The 27916-nt window shown below is 39.6% G+C and overlaps 2 protein-coding genes across 6 annotated transcripts in view; both read right to left on the bottom strand.

Annotated features, from left to right (window-relative positions):
- The window catches only part of LOC141297672 (LIM and SH3 domain protein 1-like), a 311981-nt gene that overhangs the window by 90484 nt on the left and 193581 nt on the right, over positions 1-27916 (bottom strand). The gene's annotated exons all lie outside the window — the stretch shown is intronic.
- arhgap23b (Rho GTPase activating protein 23b) overlaps positions 1-27916 on the bottom strand; it is an 81760-nt gene that overhangs the window by 40442 nt on the left and 13402 nt on the right. For 4 of the 5 annotated variants that reach the window (XM_073828052.1, XM_073828051.1, XM_073828050.1 and 1 more), the window contains 14 exons: positions 26475-26586; positions 25881-25920; positions 23112-23249; positions 22700-23020; positions 22262-22323; positions 22079-22188; positions 21855-21967; positions 21393-21545; positions 21234-21312; positions 21061-21134; positions 20874-20963; positions 19714-19839; positions 12256-12297; positions 11909-12002 (listed from right to left, as the gene is read on the bottom strand). In XM_073828052.1, coding sequence (XP_073684153.1) covers positions 11909-12002; positions 12256-12297; positions 19714-19839; positions 20874-20963; positions 21061-21134; positions 21234-21312; positions 21393-21545; positions 21855-21967; positions 22079-22188; positions 22262-22323; positions 22700-23020; positions 23112-23249; positions 25881-25920; positions 26475-26586 — 1554 coding nt within the window. Of the gene's footprint in view, positions 1-2398; positions 2815-3342; positions 3454-11908; positions 12003-12255; positions 12298-19713; positions 19840-20873; positions 20964-21060; positions 21135-21233; positions 21313-21392; positions 21546-21854; positions 21968-22078; positions 22189-22261; positions 22324-22699; positions 23021-23111; positions 23250-25880; positions 25921-26474; positions 26587-27916 lie in introns of those variants that run through there. The other variant, XM_073828053.1, reaches the window with a different exon arrangement.

Genomic DNA, 27916 nt, shown 5'->3' on the forward strand with positions numbered 1-27916 from the left:
GACGCCTTATCCCGCATTCACCAACCAGACCCCCAGTCAACCTCTGATCCCATCCTTCCTCCAGAGCTTGTCCTCAACCCTATCCTGTGGAGCTTCGACCAACAACTCCAGGAGGCCACATCCCGAGAGCCAGTTCCGCTGGGAGGTCCAGAAGGGAAACAGTACGTCCCTTCCACCCTGCGCTCCTCCCTTCTGGACTCCATCCACTCCTCTCCGGGCTCTGGACACCCAGGCAGCAAGCGGACCCTCTCACTCCTCCGCTCCCGGTTCTGGTGGCCAGGAATGGCCCGTGAGGTAGCCCGTCATGTCCGTGCCTGCTCAGTCTGTGCCATCACCAACACACCTCGACAGCTACCACAGGGAAAACTCCAGCCTCTGCCCATACCTGCCCGGCCCTGGTCCCACATCGGGATCGACTTTGTCACCGACCTGCCACCATCCAACAACTTCACCTGCATTCTAGTGATAGTCGACAGATTCTCCAAATCATGCCGGTTTGTTCCCCTCAAGGGACTACCCACAGCCATGGAGACCGCCGAAACCCTCTTCCAGTCTGTCTTCCGTTATTTCGGCCTCCCTGAGGATATTGTGTCGGACCGGGGCCCACAGTTCATCTCCCGGGTATGGCATGCTTTCTTCAAGCTACTCCAGGTCTCCATCAGTCTTTCTTCAGGTTACCACCCTCAAACCAATGGCCAGACTGAGCGGAAGATACAAGAACTCGGACGCTTCCTCCGGGCGTATTGCTCTTCCGACCAGCACAACTGGAGCCGTTACCTGCCCTGGGCTGAGTATGCCCAAAACTCTCTGAGACAATCTACCACCGGCCTCACTCCTTTTCAATGTGTGCTGGGCTATCAACCCCCTCTATTTCCCTGGTCGGAAGAGCCCTCCAACATCCCAGCCGTCGACCACTGGTTCCGGGAAAGTGAGAGGGTCTGGGATTCGGCCCACGTCCACCTACAGCAGGCAGTCCGGAGACACAAGACCTTCGCGGATGTCCGACGTCGTCCAGCTCCCACCTACCAACCTGGAGAGCTAGTATGGCTCTCCACGAAGGACATCCGCCTCCGACTGCCCTGTAGGAACTCAGCCCCCGCTACATCGGGCCGTTTCCCATCCAGAGGCAAATCAACCCTGTCACCTACCTGCTCCAGCTCCCTGCACACTACCGCATTCACCCAACATTCCATGTCTCTCTCCTTAAACCTGCCACTAACCCTCCTCTCCATTCCTCCACAGAACCTGGCGGTGCCGAGGTGCCTCCTCCTCCGGAGGTCCAGGAGGACCCTTCCATCTACTCTGTCCGGGAGATCCTGGACTCTCGGCGGCGAGGGGGTCAGCTGGAATACCTCGTGGACTGGGAGGGGTATGGTCCTGAGGAGCAGTCCTGGGTTCCCCGCAATGACATCCTTGATCCTTCTCTACTCACCGACTTCCACCAGCAACACCCGGACCGTCCCGCTCCCAGACCTCGCGGCCGCCCTCGCCGTCGCTCCCGGGCATCGGGAGCTGCCCGTGGAGGAGGGGGTACTGTCAGCAACACATCCGGACCGTCAGGTTCCATCACCACGCCCACTCGTTCCCAATCACCAGCCTACTGATCTCCTGCACCTGCCGTTCCTCATTAACTCTCCTCCATAAATACACAGCACTTTCACCAGCACACCGTCAGATCTACTCGATAGACACTGGACTTCATACCTTTTTTCCTGCCAAAACCAACCTGCCTGCCTGCCTGTCATTCTTATTGTCCTCAAGTTAAGTTTATCCTGCTTTCTGTTTGTTTTACCCCTTTTTCATAATGATGTGATTCCTGTTCTGAATGTTACCGTTTTGTTTTGAGTTCAACCATTAAACATCTTTAAGTTCACCTTACCTCTCTCTCTCTCTCTCCTTACCCCGAGCCTGACAATATATATGTAGTTGTAATAGTGTTGGTTTTAAAAGATAAAAACCGCTAATATTTGAGGATTAATGTGGTTAGCGATCCGTACCTGCCTTGTTAACATATTTAAGGCTGAAGTTACCATGGTAAATGTCCGTGTTTGCTATATAAACAACATCGTGGTCTTTTACCAAGTAATTCAGCCTTTATATATAACGTTAAATACAATTATTTCTATATGTGCGTGTGTTCTTACAGCTTGTATGTTAATCAAGTGCAATCACATCTTAATGTTTATTGTCGTTTTACTAATCTCATTGTAAGTGTTAAGTTTGTTGTCTTTTTTAAATTAATTCCAAATAAGTAAAGATATTTTAAGATTAAGTGAAAATGAATCTTGATTAAGGTTTTTGATTCTTGTGCACCCCTCAATATCTAAAAATGTATTTGTAGTATATTCAAATTAAAACATTTTTACACATTAAATCATATATTTTATGTATGTTGAGTTTTGTTATGCACATATTTAGTATACACATATAGCAGCTTTACAAATAAGAGCTCTGTTAACAGGCGTATCTGTTTTACTGTAATGTCCATATTGCAGAAATGTTCTGAAATTAAGCTATACAAATCATGCAGTTAAGTAACGTCACGTAATCAGAAACAATGAACAAATTAAAGCATGATGTGATCATGTTGATTACAATGCAAGGGCAATTTATCAGTTTTGTATGTTTATTTAGAGTCTGCTTCATCTGAAGTCCTCTCAAGTGTTGGCGTCATCTCTTCACAGGTGCTGGTCATCTGAAGTCTTCATAAAAAACTGGATATAGTCAGCAGGAGCAATCTATAGATTACATTAACAAAATGTTATGTAATCATACTTAGGAGCTGGCACTGTTTTACTTCAGGTGGTTCTTGTTCTGAAAGCAGGATAGAGAAGGAGAATAACAGGAAAAATGGTTTTGTGATGCTTCATCACTATTCAGTCCTGTGGCATCACTGATCCTTCACACAGTAGTTCCATAGTAGTTAAGACGTTTAAGTGTAAAAACAGTAATAACATACAGGTTTACAGTGATTACTGCTATAATACAGCAGTGGTATATATATATATATATATATATATATATATATATATATATATATATATAGCCTAGCATGATTCTGAAACGAAAATAGCTCGCCTATTTTAAAATTTTCATTCTCACTTAGGTCAATCAGCATTCATTGCAATAAATTCAGAACTATTAAGTAGCTCCCATCAGCAAAAATCCTGTTTAAAAGCCTTAATTACACAATGATGGATGAAACTGCATGGACATAATGCATAACATCCCGTAAATCTACTAATTAAGTGAGAAATAATGTAATAATAATCTGTTTTACTGCACAAGTTAAATTGATTAGCTGTGCTGATAGTATACAGTTTTGTTCTATAAATGTCTTACCGTTTAAAAGTTGATCACAGCGGTCTCTTCTGCTGCATCTCTATGGCGCTGATATTATTAGCGCGAACTTCCGGGAACTATTGAGCGTCTCCATTGCTCCATCCGCCATTGCTGTAAAAAAATGGTCCATTGGCGTCAACGGAGTTGTCGCAACTCTCTCTCTGTATGGCTCTGGCTTGGATGTGCGTCACTCAGAAAACAACAGGCCAATCAGAAGAGAGGCTCATGAATATTAATTAGATGGGCCAAAATCGACCTGTTCTTGACAGAGCTCCTAAAAAAGGAGCTGTAAAAATATATTGAGATGGATTTTGGCACTCATACCGCAGATATATATTCTTAAGGACATCAACAACTAAAATAAACCTCCAGAAATGTGTACAATATGGGACCTTTAAATTTCCTGCCATTCTCCTCATTTCTGTAGGATCTGATGTGACTGATCCATCTGCACGGCGAAGATGGCACATCATCTTTTGCTGGACATGTTTCCTTTCAAGATTAAAAAAGAAGCTACTTGGAGCATCCATATCCCTAATGGAACAGTATCTTGATCTTATCAATGCTCCTTTAGCTTGTTCATTTAGAAAAAAAACCTCAGTTCTTGTCTTTTCTTATTTAGCCCACTACATTGTACAGCCTCATTATTATTCACAATTTGTTTTTCCAGAGACTCAATGTCCATTTGTAAAGTTTTCACTGTTGCTTTCAATTCAGCTGATGAATGAAAAGTATAGTTTTGGCAAAACATTTTTATATTGGTTTTACCCACATCCCACCATTGGCTTAGGTTTTCATAATTTTTTTTTCTTCAATTTCCATATATTCCAGAACAATTTAAATGTTTCACAAAAAGAAACATCCTGTAATAACTTAACATTAAAAATCCAGTAATAATTAGATTTAAAAAACTTCTTCAGATTTATATCTAATGTAACCATATGATGATCTGAAAAACCATCACCCTATTATTCCATGTCTTTTTAAAATAAAACCTATCCAATCTTGCACCACTAATTCTATCATCCACCACTTTCAGCCATGTATACTGCTTTACTCTTTCATTTCTCATTCTCCACACATCAGTTAACTGAAATTCATTAATAACTTGTTTTAATGCATCAATAGACTTATTATGCGGCTCTTCGCCATTTCTGTCAAAAATAAAATCTGTTGTACAATTCCAGTCACCTCCAAGTATTAAACAAACATTGTCATCATATTTTTCAATTACCTTCCCTAATTCCATAAAAAAAACAGCCGTTCTAGACCATTATTAGGAGCATATACATTTACAAATACAAATTCAATCCCCTTATACTCAATTTGTGTTAATAGTAATCTTCCTTTAACAATTTCTTCTATCTTTAAAATATTCACATCTTCAAAAAATAAAATAGCTACTCCAGCACTATTTCTTGTCCCATGACTCAAGGCAAAATCTCTTTTCCACCATAATCCCCATTCAACTTCATTATCATTATCTGTATGCGTTTCTTGTAAAAAACAAACATTAACCTTATCAATTCTCAAAAATTCTGAAATCTGTGCTAATTTATTCTTATCTCTACCCCCATTAATATTTAATGATCCCACTCTCCACACATCCATATAGAGAAATAAGAAATAGATAGAAATAGAAAGAGAAAAGCACAGAGTAAAGAATGCCACTTGTGATTTGTTCATATTACTATTTCTTTGAAACCTTCACTTTACTTCGTCTTAATTTCGTTAGCATCTTTTTCAGCCGAAATCTTTTCTTTTTATCCAAGGCTTCATAACTCACGGTTTTTTGCAACAACAACACTGATCCTATGAATTTTTCCACATCCGGAAAGAGCTCTTTAACATCAACAGTTTAACCCAATGTTGTGTCAAGGAAATCATTAATTTCCTCTAAAGAATATGTGTCCTCCATCACTTGTGAACCAATGTCTGAGATCTCAGAAAGTACATCCTCGTCTCTCATTTCTGCATCACAGTTATCCTCAGTTTCATTTTCTCCACTTGTTATAGGCCTGACATTTTCCACATCTTCACTATTGTTTACAACTGTTTCTAGTTTTTCATCATTCAAAATCACACTATCAATTCGACTGTCATTTTCTTCTGTTAATTCTACAACTTCCTCAGCTCCCTGGACCTCTTTTTCTTCTCCCACTTCCTTACCTTCTTGAGCCTCATCATCTTCCACATCTACCTACTGCACATTCTCAGCATCATTCACAGCAACCTCCTCATTATGTCTACCGTTTTCCTCAACAACTTGAACTTTATGTGGGCATGCTAATTGTTTATGCCCAACTTCACCGCATTCGAAGCATTTAATGTTTCCAGTATTTGCATACACCATATACGCTCTTCCTTCATGCCAAACTCTAAAAGACACATCTATCTCCTGTTCATTTAAGAACATAAAGACCTGTCTTCTAAACGACATTACGTGTTTAAGCGCTTCATGTTTACATCCTAGAGGAACTGTTTTAATTGCGCTAGCTAACTTCCCATATCGCAAAAGCTCTCTTTCTATCTCCTGATTTTGAATATACGGAGGCACATTTGAAACAGTTACTTTAATAGCTGGAGCAACCAGCGGCGAAACTGTAAGAAAGTCTCCACTCACCACTATTCCGCTGCTTATAAGACGATTGACTTGATTCTCTTCTTTTACAAACACAACCACCGCCTTGTTCATACGCAAAGCAGATGAAATGTTTTGATATCCAATCTCTTCTCCTACGGCCAGCAAAACTTCCTCCACATTCACCCCATTCGGCGTCACACACCTAACTCCATGGCGAAGGGAAACAGGTGGCGTGAGTGACGCCATCCTGCTCCCACTCTGATCTTAGAAAATGCTTTACTATCACTAGCAAAATAAACTTTAATTAGAAAACTGAAAAAAAGTTTAGAAAAAAGTTAGAAGTAAACAATCACCCTCCCCTCGTGAGAACCTCACGCACACCAAAACACTCCGAGAGAGAGAGAGAGAGAGAGAGAGACCTTACAAGCCATTTTAATCACCAAAATACAAATCCATCATACATCAATCAACACCATGAGTACACAACAGAGAGAGAGAAAAAAAAAAAGAAATTTCTTCAAATACATATCTTAAGAGATCCATCATCATCAATTCCACAAATACACTGGTTTACTCCCCAAAGATTACTAAAAGTTTCCAAATCTTCCACCAAACTGTAAAAAGCATATTCAATTAGCAATCTTGATTTTATTAAATCCTTTAACACTAGCACAGCATCAGTTGACCCCACACCACTGAGTTTACTTTTACGTGACAGCCATATTGCCATTTTGGCTTGTCCAAATAAGAAATTAATTAAAACATGAACTTGTCTCCTATTCCAACTGTATTTGGGACCAAAAATTAACAACATCATAGAAAAAACCTCTCCCAAATTTTGACACCATTCCTCAATTTGAGCAAACAATTGTTGTAGCCTCGTGCATTGACAAAATAAGTGAAAAATCGTCTCAGTAACTCCACAGAAAGGAAACCCCTCCTCTACTTGTGGATCAATGTGTGCTCTGTGTCTGTTTGTAGCTATTATGCCATGCACAATCCTCCACTGAAGGTCTCCAGACCTTTTCTCAATTGGAGGCTTGTACAAGGTCCTCCAGCTACCTTTAGGGGAAGCGCCCAGTCTAAAAAACTCCTGCCACTTCGACTCCTTAAGTCCTTCCAAGGAATGTTGATGTAAAGCCTTTGTACACGCAGTATATAGTGCTCGTTTCCCAATGTTACTGAAAAGTCCAAGTTGAGGAGTCCTGAAAGTAAGTAAACTCCCCTCTTGTTCTTGAAATTTGTCAACAGCAATTGCAACTTCAAGCCTTGGAAAAAAAAGTTCCTTCTCATCTTCCATTCGATTCAGAAGGGATATATAGTTCGCCGGTAATAAATCAACAATACTTTTCAGTAACCTTTCTGCCAGTCGAATAGACCTGGCACCCATCTTAATCGCCAGTCTCTCAGCTGACATCCATCCTTCTTCCAATTCTGAGAATTCCTGCATTTCTTAAAGCATCCCTCACCCATTGTGATTGTAGCATTTCCATGCTCATCACAGGGTTATACAACAACGGTTCTTCTTTAGCCCAAAGTCCTTCAGCTCCACTTATCTCCCTTTAAATATGAAAAATTCTCCAAGCTTTCATCACTGAGTAATAGAAAGATGTCAAACCAGACATATCAAGATTTTGGGTATCCATAAGAAAAAGATGTCGGTCTAGCCCCATCTTGCCTGCTTTTTGCAAGAGGGCACAAGCTATTTCAGACCAGCTTATGTCATGTCCATAAAGGAGCCTTTTGACTGTCTGGAGTCTAAATGCCATCAACCTGCTTTTAATGTCTACCAGACCTTGTCCTCCTTCTTGTCTGGGTAAAAATAATACTTGGGCTTTAAGTCAGTGTTGGCCGGACCAGAAAAAGTTAATTAAATACTTTTGAATGTCTTTCACCAATTCTTCAGGAGGCTCTAAAACGGTCATTTTATGCCACAAAGCAGAAGCAACAAGGTTGTTACAAACAAGTATCCTTCCCCTGTAGGACAGCTGGGGTAGCAGCCAGTGCCAGCGAGACAACCGAGCACACACTTTCTCCACAAGGCCCTCCCAATTCTGTCTTCTATATTCCTCCTTCCCTATATAGACCCCTAAATATTTTAACCCAGATCTTCCCCACTGCAGTTTTCCTGGAAGTAAATGTCTCTTATGTTCTACACCACACCACAGAGCATCACTTTTTTCCCAGTTAATCTTGTCAGATGATGCCTTATTGTAACACTCCAAGACTCTTTTCAGCACGTGAACATCTTTATCATGCCTTATAATGACTGTAATGTCATCAGCATATGCTGAAACTTTTATGTTTATATTTGAATTTCGGGCAATCTGCAAGCCCATTAACTCTATCCTCACTTTACATAGAAGGGGTTCAATAGCTAGAGTACCCTGTCTTATACCCCTCTGAACTTTAACTGGGACACTTAGGCCACCTGCCATTTTAATCATACATGTTGCGTCTTTATAAAGTAATTTTACCATTGAAATAAAATTATTACCAAATCCAAAAGCCTTCATGACACTAAAGAGATAATTATGATCAATTCTGTCAAAAGCTTTCTCTTGATCTAATGATAAAATTCCTATGTTAATATTATCATACAGGGCTAAATCGATAACATCCCGCATCAAAAAAAGATTATCAGTAATATATCTGCCTTTTATACAGTATGATTGATCTTTATATACAATACTATTTAACACTTTATTTAATCTTGTAGAAAGACATTTTGATAAAATTTTATATTCTGAACACAACAACGCAAAAGTGCTTATAAAATTCACCAGGAAGTCTGTCTATCCCAGGAGTACGCCCTGAAAAAAGTCCCATCACAGCAGCACTTACTTCCTCAAATGAAAGTCCAGAGTCTAGATTTTCTTTTTGTTCAGAGGTTAGGCAGGGAAGATTCTGTAATAGTTCGTTCTGACTCTGATCATCCATTTTCTCAGCCGCAAAGAGTTGAGAATAAAAGTCCACAGCTATTCTACGCATCTCCACAGGATCAGTCGTAACAAACCCATCACAATTTTTCAAACTTGACATTTGTTTTTCCTGTTTTGTTTTATATTCCAAGTTAAAAAAATAAGAGGTTGGACCATCTATATCTCTCAACGTTAGAAATCGATTTTTCACCAGAGCACTTTTAACCCTTTAATTTAAAATAAAACTCAATCTTTGTTTTTTTTTTTTCATCCATTTTTGTACATTAACAACATCATTTTCCATCATATTATTTTCAGTCACAAGAATTTCTTTCTCAAGCCCATCAAGAGTCCATTTCAAACATGTAGCTGAATATGCTGTATATTGTTGACAAAATTCCCTTATATGAGCTTTACCAACTTCCCACCATAAAATAATATCATATCTGCTCTTTTCATTTCCCCATGTTTCCCAGAAATATTTAAAACTCTCACAAAACATTTTCTCTTGTAATAACTTAGCATTAAAATGCCAGTAAGCACTTTTGTATCTTCTCAGTGCTAATAAAACATCAACAGTCACTAATTTATGATCAGCACTTGGTGTGGGGACAATAGCTGTGTGCACAACTCTATTTCTCATGCTCTTTAATAAATACAACCTATCTAAACGAGCTGCCGAGACTCTGTCAGCATTCATCTTCACCCAAGTGTATTGCCTTGTTAGGGGGTTATTTTCTCTCCACATATCTGATAAATTATATCTTTTAACAATACTAGATAGGAGACGTGAAGACTGAATACAAGGTTCCTCTCCATTCCTATCAATATTAAAATCAAGAGTACAATTCCAATCTCCTCCAATAATAAGTAAATCCTCATCCTTCTGTTGTTTTAAAAAAATACTACACCCATTAGGTGCATATATATTAATAAAAACAAAGCAAAGATCATTAATTTCTACTCTTACAGCTAGTAGTCTCCCTGGCTCAATTTCTTTCTTAAATAGACACTTTGCCCTAATTAATGGTGAAAAAAGAATGCCAACCCCTGCACTCAGATTAGATCCATGACTTAAAAATTTATCATTTCTCCACCATAAATTCCAATCAGTCTCATTGCTTTTCATAAAATCACTATGGATCTCTTGCAAAAAAAATCACATCTAAACGCAATTTGATAAATTCTAAGATTGTCTCAGCTTTCTTTCATTCCCTCATCCCATTTACATTAAGAGATCCCACCTGAAAAATCTCCATAGGGAAAAGAAAGATAAGAAGGAAAAAAAATAGGAAAGAAGTGCCCTTACACATAGTGACTAGTAGTCCCCCTTTTCGGCCTCCCCTTCCCTTTCCTTTTTCGTATAACAGTAATATGTTTCTTCAATCTAAAACGCTTCTGTTGTGACAGCTCTTTATCAGTACTTACTTTCCTTGCCCACATCACAGAGGCCTCAAACTTGTCTAAGTCTGGAAAGAAATCACTCACCTCAACGCTTTTCCCCTTTGTTTCATCCAGAAAGGCATTAATTTGTTCCACAGTGTACAGATCTCCTTTGTTAATCTTAGCCAACTCATACTCTTCAGACCACTGTTCTTCATCTCTCACACTATCTTCAGTACATTGTGACATGCCATCAAATTCATCTCCTGACCCTTCCTCAACAACCTGTATCTTTGTTTGGTCCCCTTCCTCAGTATCATTCACATTCTTACTTTTGTCAAGAGTAACATTGGAATGTACATCAAAAACAGAACTACATCCAGCTTTTTCATTATCGCTTCCACTCACCTTATCTGACGCATCTACTTCTTTTGATGACGTTTCAGCCTGTTCCTCTCCTCCTTCACCATTCTGTGTTACTGTGACCTCCATTGTCTTATTGTTAGGATTAGATCTGTTTTGAATTATATCAGCAGCCTCCTGTTGTTGATCATTACTCACATCTTTATGCGGACAAGAGAACCTTTTGTGTCCTAACTCACCGCATTCAAAGCACTTGAGATTGTCTGTGCTCGCATATACCATGTAGGAGTTCTCTCCATGACTAGCACAAAAAGAAATTTCCAGTGTGCGTTCAGGTGAGGTCAAAAACATAAACACTTGTCTTCAAAATGAAAGTACATGTTTAAGAGCAGTGTTTTTGCATCCCAACGGGATCATTCTGATCGGACTTGCAATTTTTCCATATTGCATCAGTTCTTTAACGATGGCATCATTTAAAACAAAAGGCGGAACATTAGATATTGTTATTTTTGTTGCGGGTGCCGCTAACGGAGTCACGGGCACAAACGTTTCTCTCACCCATAAACTACCCTCTGTTAGCTGATTGACTAACTGCTCCATTTTCAAAAATACAACAATCACCTTATTCATTCGTGAAGCTAATATAATATTATCGAATCCAATTTGTTCTCCGACAAGTACCTCTTCCATGCTAACACCAGGTTCTGGGACACACCTGCACCCATTACGCCGCGTCAGGTGTGACATGCCTTGACCCGTGTCGGTCATATCGGCCATGTCAGCCAACAAAAAGGAGAGCCGCGCTGTGTGCGGTCAGATTTGCACAACACCTCTCTAATCCAAGGAACTATCAGCCAAGAAAACGGGGAAAAGAAAGTTAAAGAAAGAAAAAAAAGAACACCAAGTTTTTACCCCAGCATTCACCAACACACTCCACTCTCACGCAACCACACTCCCAGCATGCACCTCTCAGAGAGAGAGAGAGAGAGAGAGAGAGAGAGAGAGAGAGAGAGAGAGAGAGAGAGAGAGAGAGAGAGAGAGAGAGAGAGAGAGGGAGAGAGATGACAAGTAGAAGAAAGATTAACAGAAAAAGACAAAGAGAGACCAGGTGAGGTAGGAGTTCAAAAAAGAGGAGGGGTAAATAGTGAAAACCATTAGTGAAAACCATCTTCCACTAGAAAAATAATAATAGGAGGATTTCATGAAGGCTTGGTGTTAGAAACAAGCTCTTAACCTCTTAACTTTTTTTTCCCTTCTTTTTACAGGTAAATATACACCTGTGCCAAGAAGCTTATCCAATGTCAGTATCTCTCACCTGAGGAGTCTCCTAGTGGCACTGTCCTGCCAATGTTAGACAGGAGGTGGTCAATATTTGGAACAGGCTCTATATCCTGCTGGTCTTCTGGTGTCTACAGGGAAAACATCAACATATTGATGAGTTTTTTTAAATTTTGAAGTGCCCTGTCCACCCTGTCCATCAAAGCTATTTATATAATGACTGTACTGTTCTGAACTGTATTAAACTTAATTTTAACCAATTAAAATGATGATAAGACACAGACCAAAGACTGTTAAGTGGGTAATCTAAAGGGTGTCTATTAAACCCTTATCCCTTTTTAAACTTAATAAATATTTAAAATGGTTACAAAAAGCAGTCTGTACCTTTTCATCCTTACCCAGCTCATCACAGAAGAACCACGTATACTGTAAATAAACAAACAAAAAGTACTTAAAGACAGGAAACATTTTCTTATATTAATTCTGTTCAAATTGAGAATATATTCCAGAATCAGGTTCAGCTCTGTGAAAGACATTTGTGGCACAATGTTAAGCAAAATAAATTATTCCAGGGTCATGAAATGGATAATTAAAATGTTCTTGCTATTTACACATACAATAGGTTACTCTACAACAGGGATCCTCAAATCTGGCCCACGAGATCCATTTTCCTGCAGAGTTTAGCTCTAACCCTAATCAAACACACCTGAGCATGCTAATCAAGTTCTTCAGAATCATTAGAGAATCACAGGTAGGTGAGTTTGATCAGGGTTGGAGCTAAACTCTGCAGCGCATTGGCCCTCCAGGGTAAGATTTGAGGAACCCTGCTCTACAATAATGCTGCAAGTTTCAAAACTAAAAATTGTATTTAAAATATGAATTATTCTTTTCAACCCTTCTGAAACACCCAGATCTGAAATCAGGAGAATTGATGGCATTAACGTGTAATCATTGTATGTAATCGAGGAGGTGTGCTCTGTCTGTCAATCAGTTACAAAAGCAATAGTCCTGTTGGATAAAGATGTTGAGTAAGACTGTTAAACTCAGATATTATGTCAGTGAAAGTAAAGAATCTGCACCTCCAAAAACTTTACATAGCCTTCCTAAAGATCCAACCATTAAAAAAATGCTTATTTGTTTTTAATGACATGCCTGAGAGACTGAAAAATTAGGTTTTCATTTCGTTTATCGAATTTTATTATGGACTGTTTTGTGAATTATTCTAAACCTGATGTCGTTTTTTCAATATATCTTTTATTGTACCATTATTTTTGTACCAAAAGTAATGATAGGACTAAAAAGGGAAACAATGTGACATGTGGCCAGGTATGGTGTCCCATACTTAGAGTTTATGCTCTGCTATTCACCCATCCAAGTGCACATACACACCAGTGGGTAATTTTGCTGCGGCACCCAGGGAGCAGTTGGTGGTTCGGTGCTTTGCTCAAGGGTTGTCGTTATTGAAAGTAACCTACAATTCTGCTGGTACCCAGATTGAACCAGTCCAACTCTCTAACCATTAGACCATGAATGCCCCTACTTTATACTATATAAAACTATGTACAATATAAAAATATACCATATAAAACAGTTGCAATCTTCATGGTTGCATTGTATCAATTTCTATTGCCTTAGGATTTGACTTGGGCTAAAGACATATAGCTCTATCACAGTGTTTGCCATCTCAAGTATCCAACACACAACATGCTGTAAAGGGGGGTGTTGATACGGTTTGAGATAGTTAGCCATTTAGCATTTACTTCAGTTTCTGTAAGAAGAGATGTAATGGCCTTTAAAATTAAACGCTTTTTACAGAGAGTGAAAATGAAAAAAAAAAGGATATATATATATATACATACAGTGGGGCAAAAAAGTATTTAGTCAGCCACCAATTGTGCAAGTTCTCCCACTTAAAAAGATGAGAGAGGCCTGTAATTTTTATCATAGGTATACCTCAACTTTGAGAGACAAAATGAGAAAAAAAATGCCACACATCCAGAAAATCACATTGTCTGATTTTTAAAGAATTTATTTGCAAATTATGGTGGAAATAAGTATTTGGTCAATAACAAAAGTTAATCTCAATACTTTGTTATATACCCTTTGCTGGCAATGACAGAGGTCAAACATTTTCTGTAAGTCTTCACAAGGTTTTCACACACTGTTGCTGGTATTTTGGCCCATTCCTCCATGCAGATCTCCTCTAGAGCAGTGATGTTTTGGGGCTCTCCCTGGGGAACACGAAATTTCAACTCTCCCCAAAGATTTTCTATTGGGTTGAGATCTGGAGACTGGCTAGGCCACTCCAGGACCTTGGAATGCTTATTACGTAGCCACTCCTTCGTTACCCAGGTGATGTGTTTGGGATCATTGTCATGCTGAAAGACCCAGCCACGTTTCATCTTCAATTCCCTTGCTGATGGAAGGAGGTATTCACTCAAAATCTGACGATACATGGCCCCATTCATTCTTTCCTTTACACGGATCAGTACATATCAGTCGTCCTGGTCCCTTTGCAGAAAAACAGCCCCAAAGCATGATGTTTCCACCCCCATGCTTCACAGTAGGTATGGTGTTCTTTGGATGCAACTCAGCATTCTTTCTCCTCCAAACACGACAAGTAGAGTTTTTACCAAAAAGTTCTATTTTGGTTTCATCTGACCATATGACATTCTCCCAGTCCTCTTCTGGATCATCCAAATGCTCTCTAGCAAACTTCAGAAGGGCTTGGACATGTACTGGCTTAAGCAGGGGGACACGTCTGGCACTGCAGGATTTGAGTCCCTGGCGGCATAGTGTGTTACTGATGGTAGCCTTTGTTACTTTGAGATCGTCACTTCCTGTTTTGCTGAACTGCCGTGTGGTTTGTGTTTTTAGCTCTCTGTGATTGTAGCTTTCTGGAGCTTGTTTTTCTTTAGAAATCTCTATCTTATTATTACTCTCTGCTGATTAAAGTAATTAAAAACAGCTTTACTCCCAACAGACTTGTGAAATTATCCGCGACTGCAGTGGGTTAGCTATTTAGCTTAGCTATTTAGCTTGCCACTGGCGACTTGCATTTACATTCACATTCTTTACTCGCACCTACTACCGCTCTCCTTTCTCTCTCGCGAACCGTTTCGCTTTTATTCCACAACCATGATTTGCAACAAGTTAGCATTCAGTTAGCCGATTAACTTGCAAATCGCGATTCCTTTTACGTCCTCTTCACTCCATTGTTCCTCCTCCCATCCCTCTCTTCAAGAGTTCATCAAAACAACAGTGGTAAGTTGGAACCATTCTACAAAAACGGTGAGTAATGGATTCTTCTCTTGCTATTGTTGTCTGCACCACCTGCCACATGTATAGCTTATCTATCTCTGTTGGCAGTGAGCCTTATACATGTGATAAATGCAAGGAAATAGCTAGGCTGACAGAGAAGATTTCAGAACTAGAGACACACATCCAAACTTTAATGGAGGATAGTAAGAATGTGAGGGACTTGGATAAGGCTTTGGATGTGACTAGCTTAGGGAGACATGCAAATTGTTCGGTTCCAGTAGTTACAGTGCCCGTGCAGCAGGGCAACTGGGTGACTGTGAGACGGCATAGTCGCGGGTCAAAACACCGCTCTTCCGTTCCGATCAGAACATCAAACAGGTTCTCCCCACTCAGTGACGCACCCACTGAGAAACCTGATGAAAGTGCTCTAGTAATTGGCGATTCTATTGTACGGAACGTGAAAATAGAGACTCCAGCCACCATAGTCCAGTGTTTACCGGGAGCCAGAGCGCCTGACATCTTGGCAAATTTAAAAGTGCTGGCTAATGCTAAACGTAAATTCAGTAAGATTGTTATTCACGTCGACACTAATGATGTTCGACTTCGCCAGTCGGAGATCACTAAAAATAATGTTAAAGAGGTGTGTGAACTTGCAAGTACGATGTCAGACACTGTAATATGCTCTGGTCCCCTCCCTGCTTACCGTGGTGACGAGATACACAGTAGATTGTCATCATTAAACGGCTGGATGTCAAAGTGGTGCCCGCGAAATAACATAGGTTTCATAGACAATTGGACGAGTTTCTGGGGCAGACCTGACCTGTTGAAAAGAGATGGTCTTCATCCCTCCGGATGTGGAGCATCTCTCCTATCTAGAAATATGGCACATAGTCTTAGCGTTTGCACTTGACTAACTGAGGCCCAGGTCAGGAAGCAGACAGACTGGCTAAACCGACCGTCTGCTAGCCGCCTCACGTCACAGAAATCAGTTAATTCTCAGCACATAGAGACCCTTTCACCTAGATATCACACTATAGAGACTGTGTCTGTTCCCCGAGCTAGAAAATACAATAAACGTCCAAAGCAATGTAAGAGTAACAATGTAATTGATGTTCAACAAATAAAAAATGTATATAATACTGAGAAACAAATGATAAAGCTTGGCTTATTAAATATCAGGTCACTTTCTACGAAAGCACTTTTTGTAAATGATATGATATTTTATAGCAATATGTTCAGTGTTTCTCAGAGAACAGGCTTTAAGTATAACTCGTTTGAAGTAATGGTGCTCCATATGACATTATCCAAAGAATCAAGTATTAATGATAAATCTCCTGTGACGCTTGTACTAGCTACTGTATACAGGCCACCAGGGCACCATACAGACTTTATTAAAGAATTTGCTGATTTTCTATCCGAATTAGTGTTGGCCGCAGATAAAGTCTTAATAGTGGGTGATTTTAACATCCATGTTGATAATGAAAAAGATGCATTGGGATCAGCATTTATAGACATTCTGAACTCAACTGGGGTTAGACAACACATGTCAGGACCTACTCATTGCCGAAATCATACTTTAGATTTAATATTGTCACACGGAATTGATGTTAATGGCGTTGAAATTCTGCATCAAAGTGATGATATCTCAGATCATTATCTAGTCTCGTGTATACTCCAGATAACTAAAACTGTAAAACTAACTCCTCGCCATAAGTACGGTAGAACCATCACTTCTACCACAAGAGACTGCTTTGTAAGTAACCTTCCTGATTTATCTGAATTCCTCAGCATATCCGATAGCTCAGGAAAACTTGATGATGCAACAGAAACTATTGACTCTCTTTTTTCTAGCACTTTAGATATAGTTGCTCCTCTGCGGTTAAGAAAAATTAAGGAAAACAGTCCGACGCTGTGGTATACTGAACACACTCGTGCACTGAAGAGAGCACGACGAAAAATGGAACGCAGCTGGAAGAAAACAAAACTAGAGGTTTTCCGTACAGCCTGGCGTGAATGTAACATATCCTATAGAAAAGCATTAAAAACTGCTAGATCAGATTATTTTTCATCTTTCTTAGAAGAAAACAAACATAACCCTATGTTTTTAGGTATTTATTCAATACAGTGGCTAAATTAACGAAGAATAAAGCACCAACAGGCGCTGAATTTTCCCAACAGCACAGCAGTAATGACTTCATGAACTATTTTACTACCAAGATAGATACTATTAGAGATATATATGTTACCCTTGGGAGATATCATCAGGAAACATGGTGTTAGCTTTCACTGTTATGCTGATGATACGCAGCTCTATATTTCTTCACGGCCCGGCGAAACATACCAATTTGAAAAACTAACAGAATGCATAGTTGAAATAAAAAATTGGATGGCAAGAAATTTTTTTACTGCTAAATTCTGAAAAAACAGAGGTGTTAATTATTGGACCTAAAACCTCTGCATGTAATAACCTAAAACACAGTCTAATACTCAATGACTGCTCTGTCAATTCGTCGTCATCAGTCAGGAACCTAGGTGTGCTATTCGATAGCAATCTTTCCTTCAAAAGCCACATTTCTAGCATTTGCAAAACCGCATTTTTTCATCTAAAAAATATATCGAAATTACGACCTATGCTCACGATATCAAATGCAGAAACGTTAATCCATGCGTTCATGACCTCAAGGATAGATTAGTGTAATGCTTTATTGGGTGGTTGTTCTGCACGCTTAATAAACAAACTCCAGCTGGTCCAAAAATGCAGCAGCTAGAGTTCTTACTAGAACCAGAAAGTATGAGCATATTAGCCCGGTTCTGTCAACACTGCACTGGCTCCCTATTAAACATCGTATAGATTTCAAAATCTTGCTAATTACTTATAAAGCCCTCAACGGTTTAGCTCCTCAGTACTTGAGCGAGCTCTTATCATATTATAGTCCCTCACGTCCGCTGCGTTCTCAAAATTCCGGCAATTTGACAGTACCTAGAATATCAAAATCAACTGCGGGCGGCAGATCTTTTTCACATTTAGCGCCCAAACTCTGGAACAATCTACCTAACACTGTTTGGGATGCAGACACACTCTGTCAGTTTAAATCTAGATTAAAGACCCATCTCTTTAACCTGGCCTACACTTAATACATTTCCTATTCCAAATCCGTTAAAGGATTGTTAGGCTGCATTACTTAGGTCAACCGGAACCAGGGACACTTCCTATAACACCTGATGTACTCGTTGCATCAGAAGAAGAATGGCATCTACGCTAATATTAGTATCTTTCCTTCTTATTCCGAGGTCACTGTAGCCACCTGTATCCAGATCAGACGGTCACTGCAGTCTCCCGGATCTAGTCCGTGCCCATCAGCACCCAGAGATATCCTCTACAGCCCTGAATTTCAGCAGAGACCACATCAACTAGATGAGCCCCAGAGACAGATCATCAGTGAAGACCTCATCACCTAGACGGCCATCGACAGCGAAAACCAGATGAGTCCTCTCCAATCTGATTTTGTGGCAACTTGGAACTCTTGCATCTACATTAATATTAGTCTGTTTGTTTCTTATTCCCAGGTCACCATAGCCACCAGATCCAGTCCGTATCCAGATCAGATGGTCACTGCAGTCCCCCGGATCCAGTCCAAACCAAGAGCAGATGGTGGATCAACACCTACAGCCGAATGTCAGCGGATACCGTGTCAACTAGTTGAGCCCAAGAGACAGAACATCAAGAAAGAACTCCTACCCTAAACGGCCACCGGAACAAGGCCATGGGAACCAGATGAGTCCTCCCCAATTTGACTTTGTTGCAATATGGAACTCTTGCATTATTATTGACATTTTACTTTATTATTTTAATACTGTAAGGTTGCTTTGACACAACTTGTATTGTAAAAAGCGCTGTGATTTTTGCTCACCGTTCTTGTGATCATTTTGACCCCATGGGGTGAGATCTTGTGTGGAGCCCCAGATCGAGGGAGATTATCAGTGGTCTTGTATGTCTTCCATTTTCTAATAATTGCTCCCACAGTTGATTTCTTCACACCAAGCTGCTTACCTATTGCCAATTCAGTCTTCCCAGCCTGGTGCAGGTCTACAATTTTGTTTCTGGTGTCCTTTGACAGCTCTCTGTCTTGGCCATAATGGAGTTTGGAGTGTGACTGTTTGAGGTTGTGGACAGGTGTCTTTTATACTGATAACGAGTTCAAACAGGTGCCATTAATACAGGTAACGAGTGGAGGACAGAGGAGCCTCTTACAGAAGAATTTAAGGTCTGTGAGAGCCAGAAATCTTGCTTGTTTGTAGGTGACCAAATACTTATTTTCCACCATAACTTGCAAATAAATTCTTTAAAAATCAGACAATGTGATTTTCTGGATTTTTTTTTCTCATTTTGTCTCTCATAGTTGAGGTATACCTATGATGAAAATTACAGGCCTCTCTCATCTTTTTAAGTGGGAGAACTTGCACAATTACGGCTGGCTAAATACTTTTTTGCCCCACTGTATATACATATAAACACTAAAGTCATGACTGCCCTTTTTTATTTTAGGAGCCAGAAGAGAAAAGCAATCTGAAAGGACATACATGCAAAATAAGAGTCTCTGTAATCTTGTAGCGGTCTGGCATGTGAGTGACCATGTTGATCATGTTGTCTTCTGAGGTCCGCACCAGTGTGGGGCCAAATACCAGGGCCAGATTTCTAGGCTCCATCTGTAAAGCAAGGAGAGTCAAATTTAGTCAGTTTTTATCAGAAATTACTTCTCAATGTAAAGGTGTTCTTTTATTTTAGTTTAGTTCAGAATAGTTTATGTATTATTTTTCCTAAGGGATGATGAAAAATTGATGAAGAAAAAGAAAACTTGAGGTAAATTTTACACTGTAGTTTTGTCAGTTCATGCAGTGTAAAAATACAGTTTATTTTAATGAATTTAGGATCATGAAAATGTGAGCTGTATTATTAGCCTTAAAAGCAAAAGAAGTCTGCCATTTAATTCCAGAATTACAGAATTACAGTCACTTCCACTGTCATTTACACCTCAGAACATTATTAAACAATACATAATTTGAGCTTTGCTGTAACTGACACAGTGAGGGAAATTTTTAATGACTTTCATAGAATAATGGCAAAAATTACAGAATTGTCATGCGTGTACATTACTGTTCAAAACTTTGGGGTCAGGAATTTTTACACTGATCATAAGTGGCAGTAATGCCATTAATATTGATACAAAAGATTTCTATTTCATATAAATGCTGTTCTTTTGAACTTTGTTCATTAAAGATTGCTGGGAAAAATGTATCACAGTTTTCATAAATATATTAGGCAGCACAACTGTTTCTCATAAAACAAAAAAAACAAACAAACATAAAATTAGCATATTTAAATTATTTCTGAAGGGTTATAAGACATGAATGAAAATTAATCTTCGCAATCACAGGAATTATTTGCCTTCTAAAAAATCCAGTAGAAAACAGTTATTTTAATTGTAATAATATTTCACAATTATACTGTTTGCCCTGTATTTTTAATCAAATTAATGCAGCCTTGGTGAGCAAAGGAGACTTCTTTCAAAAGCAGTAAAAACATTGTACCAACCTCAACATTTTGAACAGTGGTGTATGTATACTGCTGGACATAAGTCTATTATGTCTATCTCTATTAAGTCTACAGTGCCAAAAGTGCCAGCGGATGAAGAAACACTCTTTTAATGTGATTGTCCAAGTATGTCTAGTATAGCATGAACCTTGTTCTTCTCTGAATAGTCTGCAACTGTTTTCAGGTGGCCAATTAAAAACTTTAGAGTGTAGTAGTAGTGATCCGGCAGGTCATGTATCTAAAAGAGCAACATAAACAAGAACAGCACAAAACTTTGGTTAGCAACTGCAAATACAAATTTGCTGAAATTGAATGAATAAACTGATGGTACATACAAGTTTCTTTATGGTCTTCAAGCGGTCCCCTGCATCTTCTAAACGGTTAGCGTCAATGAAGTCATTATATTTATCTGCAAGTAGAGGGCAGCAGTGAGCTGTGTTTTGAATGGAACACCTACTCACTGAGGCTTTGTATGAATGAATTTAAAGGGAAGCTGAGCTAAATATACCATCTGTAAAAAGAGGCTCTGGAAGTTTCCTTAAGAAGGACTTCAGAAGACTGCTGATAACATTCAAATCTTGCCATTTCTGTAATCAATGCAATGTAATTACTGTTCTTTATTATACCTGCAGATTTGCTATCTGTCTTTGTCATTCTCCCTACTCACCTCCTCAGTAGTGTCTATATCCATGCCCTTGTTGAGCTGGTCCTGAAGGGAAGACACCACTGCATTGTTTCCTGGCACTCTGTAGATGCCAGTATATTCTAAACCCATCTCCTCCACCAAACGACAACAAGTCTCTACAATCTGTGGGACAAACTACATGCACAAGCACATAAAAGGTAACAAAATATTTCCTTTATTTTCTGTCTCAAAAGCACATTTTAAGTTCTCAATACCTTACCTTTATCTTTAAATTGTATTTGCTTTATTTTGAAACAATGTACGGAAAGGGGATAAGATCACGTTACATGCCAGACTCAAACCTAAATTACCCACATGATTTCTCTCAAAATCAAAGCCAAAGCCTAAACAAAAATGAAGTATTCTTAAATGTGTCAAGCCCTTAAGTAATTTCCCACAATGCAGTTAATTTAAACCTAGCACTGGTTTACAAAGTTTACTGACCTTATTATTAGCAGCAGACGGGCAGTCTTCCAGCCTTACCCCAAAAGCTTTTGGACCCATTTTCTTTGCCTTTCTCGTTATGTTAATGCCCCATGAAGCCTTAGTACTCTCATCTGTTGGAGATGAAGAAAGTGAAGATACAGAGATCTGAATGATGCAAATGCAAAGCAGAGAGTTGATAAAGGGGCGGGGGTATAGTATCTAACCCTGTTAGTCATGTTTACCTTTCCCTGGGGCTCGGTTAACTCCTGATATGTTTTCATTTTTAGAAAGGAGGAAAGGTGGCATCATCCGATGGATCCTTGGAGAAGTGTCTGGCTTGTTACCTGTTGGACTGCAAAATGGAAAAGATAAGACTACAACACTCACCATTCTATAAGTGCAATCAAATAGGCAAGAGAAATCACCTCTGTTTCTTATAGTCATTCAGCTTCTTATTGATGAGAGCCTGTCTGGAGAAGCCCAATTCCTGTTCAAAAGCAAAGATGAGGTGTCAAATATTTTAGTGTAAATTTACAGTACATTCCTAGCTACTTTCATAGCAATTTTTACAGTCATAGTTCTACAGTTTATTTTAATTCAATTAAGTGTACTATGACTTCACTGAACAGCAGCAATGTTTATCTGTGTCTGCATTACAGTTATCTCTTGTTGCATTATAACACTACTCACAATATTAGGTTGGCACTTAGGTTGGTTTCCTAGCATGTATTGTTGGCATGAATAAATTATGTAGCTGCATTTTAACTTTTTTATTATGCTTTTTTGTTACTATTAGCTGATTGTTGTCTAATAACCATTTGTCTAAGAAAGAGCTTTTTTATTCTTTTATTTTCTGAACAAACCTCATTGTCAGTCTTGCTGTTCTCTCTGATGACTCTGATCCAGCTCAGCATGTCATCCCTGTCCTCCGCCTGAAGCAGATACTCACAGAAGTCCTGCGTCGTCAGCCGCAAGGTGTGTTTACGCTTTGTCTCACTGTATGCAATGTCAATCAAGCAACCTCGAATGCTGATTGGTTGCTCGTCCTCCCCTTGTCTGTTAGCATGAACTACTGCCCCAGCTGCATGAAGCACTGCATCCCGCTTATCCTTGTAGAGGAAAAGCGAATGAGTGTGAAGCACAGAGAAGACTCGTTTCCAAGGCCGCATGCCTCCGCCCACTTTCTGGATATGATAAATAAACACAGGTCTCAGGATAGCCTACAGAAGTACTGTCTAAAAAGTAAATTGCATGACTCATGAACTACTGTCAGACCTTTCCCTTTTTAGTAAGAATCTGTTTATAGTGCAGCCAGCCTTCTTTCCTGATGTCAGTGAGAGTGATGTTCCTCAGTTCAGAGGTGGAGTGACGTTTACAGCGAGCTTCCTCTGCTGCTCGAAGATTCTCTAGAGACTAGAAAAAACATACCACTATTAAACAGACTTTTAAAGTGGAAGTGAAGCAGTCAGTCAAGTTTTTTACATTTAGTAAACTGATTTCCACTTTAATAAAATATGTATACAACAAACACGATTAATGTAACCATTTTTTGTTATAGCTTTTGGAGCAAGGATGCTGCCATTTTGCAAAACCACAGCATGTGATGTCACAAGGTTGGTTTGCTCCATTGGCCAGTGAAGTAATCATGACTTCACACCATGTTCTAATTATCGTAATTTTGACATGATAACACAATCTGCGGTTGTCAGGTGATACAAGTCATAGCTCTCAGAGAATTCCCAGTTTATCAGGTATAACGACGAGCTCTATGAGGACCTGAATGTTTCTTACAAGTTGGAATCTCGCTTTACATTAACATGGTGTGAACACACCTTAATATAAGCATTTCTTTACTTTTTGAACACACGCTTGTTTACAATGGAGAAAGACAAACTTGAAAGGACTGTTGAGCCCTTAATAAGTCCAAGTGCTTATTCATTTGAGATTTTAAAAATATACACCTTACTTGTGAAAATAGTACCTTAAAACACGTGAGAATTACAAACCTTACTGAGCAAGCAGGACTAGCCTGATCATTCAGATTAGTTAGTTAAAATAACATCTGTGTCAAAAAGTAAAGAAACGCTTATATTACTTTACTGACAAACAGAGCAAACCAGCCCAGTGGCTGTGGTATTGCAAGATGGCAGCACCCTTTCTTCAAAAGCTATAACAAAATGGTTACATTAATCGTGTTATATATATATATATATATATATATATATATATATACACAATGACCAAAATTAGAAACGCAACACTTTTGTTTTTGCCCCAATTTTTCATTCGCTGAACTCATAGATCTAAGACTTTTTCTATGTACACAAAAGGCCTATTTCTGTCAAATACTGTTCACAAATCTGTATAAATCTATGTTAGTGAGCACTTCTCCTTTGCCGAGATAATCCATCCACCTCACAGGTGTGGCATATCAAGATGCTGACAGCATAGACAGCATTATTATTACACAGGTGTGCCTTATGCCGCGTTCCAGGCAACCTGTTACCTGTGTTTTTCCAACCTTCTACCCGTGAAAGTGCACTGGAGCGGTGGTCAAACCCATGACTTCCCACCTGTGAACTCGTACTAGATCAATGTACTCCCAGTTCCGAGCTCTGACATCACATAGCCCGCGAAACAACAATGTCAGCCCCTACGGGTGCGGTGTTTATGCAAGTGGTACACGGTGGAAAAATAGACTTTAGGACAATATAACGTTGCATTCAAATTAATAATAACATAATAATAATAAATGCGCTCAGGCTGTTTGGCGTGACTTGCCTGGAACGCTACAAAGTCGTGAATCGTGGTTTGAAGTCGTGATTTACGGGCTCAAAAGCCTGCCTGGAACGCAGCATTAGGCTGGCCAAAATAAAAGGCCACTCTACAATGTGCAGTTTTATCACACAGCACAATGCCACAGATGTTGCAAGTTTTGAGGGAGTGTGCAATTGGCATGCTGACTGCAGGAATGTCCACCAGAGCTGTTGCCTGTGAATTGAATGTTCATTTCTCTACCATAAACCGTCTCCAAAGGCGTTTCAGAGAATTTGGCAGTACATCCAACCGGCCTCACAACCGCAGACCATGTGTAACCACACCATCCCAGGACCTCCACATTCAGCATCTTCACCTCCAAGATTGTCTGAGACCAGCCACCCAGACAGATGCTGCAACAATCGGTTTGCATAACCAAAGAATTTCTGCACAAACTGTCAGAAACCATCTCAGGGAAGCCCATCTGCATTCTCGTCATCCTCATCGGGGTCTCGACATGACTGCAGTTTGTTCGACTTGAGTGGGCAAATGTCTAGCACTGGCACTTTGGAGAGTTGTTCTCTTAATTAATGAATCCCGGTTTTTACCGTACAGGGCAGATGGCAGACAGCGTGTATGGCGTTGTGTGGGTGAGCGGTTTGCTTTTGTCAATGTTGTAGTAATTTGCAGGCATATGTTATGGACAACGAACACAGGTGCATTTTGAATGCACAGAGATACCGTGTTGTGCCATTCATCCACAAGCATCAACTCATGTTGCAGCATGATAATGCACGGCCCCATGTTGCAAGGATCTGTACACAATTCCTGGAAGCTGAAAACATTCCAGTTCTTGCATGGCCAGCATACGCACCGGACATGTCACCCATTGAGCATGTTTGGGATGCTCTGGATCGGCGTATACGACAGCATGTTCCAGTTCCTGCCAATATCCAGCAACTTCACACAGCAATTGAAGATGAGTGGACCAACATTCCACAGGCCACAATCAACATACTGATCAACTCTATGCAAAGGAGATGTGTTGGCAAAAACAAAAGTGTTGCGTTTATAATTTTGGCCAGTGTGTGTGTGTGTGTGTGTGTGTGTGTGTGTGTGTGTGTATATATATATATATATATATATATATATATATATATATTTATTTTTTTTTCATTAAAGTGGAAATCTGTTTACTAAATAATGTAAACTTGACTGACTGGTTCACTTCCACTTTAATCAATAAAGATTGACTGTATTAGAGGTTGGAAAGAAGGAATAACTCACGCCATCTGTGAAAAAACTTTTGACACGTTTTGGTAGTCTCCTGTACAAAAAGAAAGAAAGAAAGAAAGAAAGAAAATTAACAGACAAACCTTATTGTTGGAAATAGGGCAACACTTTACAAACGTTATTCATTCATTTGCATCTTAAATAATTTACAAATAACGTAATCAGCAGAAATTCAGAATGTGCCCACAAACACATGCCGTACTAAAATAAACACTAAGCACCCCTGTTGAAAAAAAAAAACAGCATATGCTGGTTAGGTAGGTTTTGATGCTGGTTTAAACTGGTCCTTTACTGGTTTATGCTGGTCAAGCACATGACCAGCTAAGGACCAGCATAAACCAGCAAAGGACCAGCATAAACCAACTAAGGACCAGCTTAAACCAGCATCAAAACCTACTTAACCAGCATCCCAGCATCAAAACTACCTAACCAGCATATGCTGTTTTTTTCAACAGGGACTGGAATTAAAAGCCATAATGTTAAGGGCCTGAGTATCCTTGTAAAGAGATGACACATCAAACAACATATTATGTGCAGCAGTTGTCACAGAGAAATTGTGATACTTTTCCTGTCACCTGTCACACTTACAAGAAAACACGGCCTTCATCCCTGAAGGTGTTTAAACCTTCGTCACATGACTTGGAACGCTCAGTGGTAATGGCCAGCAAGTAAGAGGAACGGCGGCTGTTTTTGAGATTGCCTGTTACAAAAATACAGTGTAGTTAGAGACAAAATAGAAGACAATACACAAAAAAGAGAAGGGGACGATGTATAAATAAGTGATAGGATGAATACTCAGATATAATACATTAATTAAAAATAGTTAAATGCCACACCAATGACCTAATATGAGCCAGATGAGATATTTGCAGGCACGTCTCGTCTGTAAAGGCAGGTGGATCAAAGCCTACCAAAACATTCACCCAAAACAGCATTCTGTAAAAAATATTTTGTTAGATTATCTTGACATTTTACATTTAGTCATGTAGCAGACGCTTTTATCCAAAGCGACTTCGAATGAGGACAATGAAAGCAATCAAAATCAACAAAAGAGCAATGATATGCAAGTGCTATGACTAGGGGTGTGATGAGATCTCGCGATATTCCGATGTGTCCCGCGAGATCTGACTGGAGAACGTGATGATATCATGGCAAAACATTTTGCTCCACTGACGCTTATGATGTGAAAGTTATTAGGTGTATTCGAGCTCATGCTGCGCTGCGCAGACCGATCGGCGAGATTAGCCGAAAGCAGTCGGGGAGGAGCTGAAAACGGAGCCGTCAAGTCGGACACGTTGGGGATCTTGTTGCTTCCTCAAACATGGCAGATCACGTGGTGTTTGCCTACTTTAATGCAGCTGAATACTATAAGTGGTCTGTATGAAAAAAATACAATAATAAACTTATGCACAAATCCAATATAAAGAATTTAAGGGGAAAAAAGATCAGTCAAAAGATTGTAAACTATTTACGAAATGGCATGCAAATTGATTTGTTATGCAATTATATGGATTGAAGCACGAAACACGCGTGATCATCGTCATGTGGTGAATGTGGCCAATCATGAGAAGCTGTGACGTCATCACAGCCTGGTGCAGTCACTCCTGAAACGCTGCGCTGGCTGAGCAAGCTGCAGGGGCGGACTGGCCATCGGGAGAACCGGGACAATTCCCGGTGGCCTGGCAGCCAATTTGGCCCGCTGCCATTTTTTTATTTATATTTTATTTTCATATATATATTGTTGTTGTTGTTGTTTCTGTTGCCTGCCGAATGTACTAAAGTGATTATTTCCAAATTCGCCATTCAATAATAATACACTAATAAATCGTAATCCGGTTTGTCTTGACTGACAACCAATTCGCCACGTGCACACTCCACCCATCCGCCAAAAGAATGCAAGACTCGAGAATGGAGCGCCCAGGTGGAGCAGAGAGTCGAAACTGTCCTGTTCAGTACTTAATTTACAGGTCAGATACATCTGTAAATAGGCTATTGTAGTTTTGTTTTCTTAGTTAAGCATTAAACTGCTT

The sequence above is a fragment of the Garra rufa genome, chromosome 22 (genome assembly GCF_049309525.1).
Source record: "Garra rufa chromosome 22, GarRuf1.0, whole genome shotgun sequence".
NCBI classification, from domain to species: Eukaryota; Metazoa; Chordata; class Actinopteri; order Cypriniformes; family Cyprinidae; genus Garra; species Garra rufa.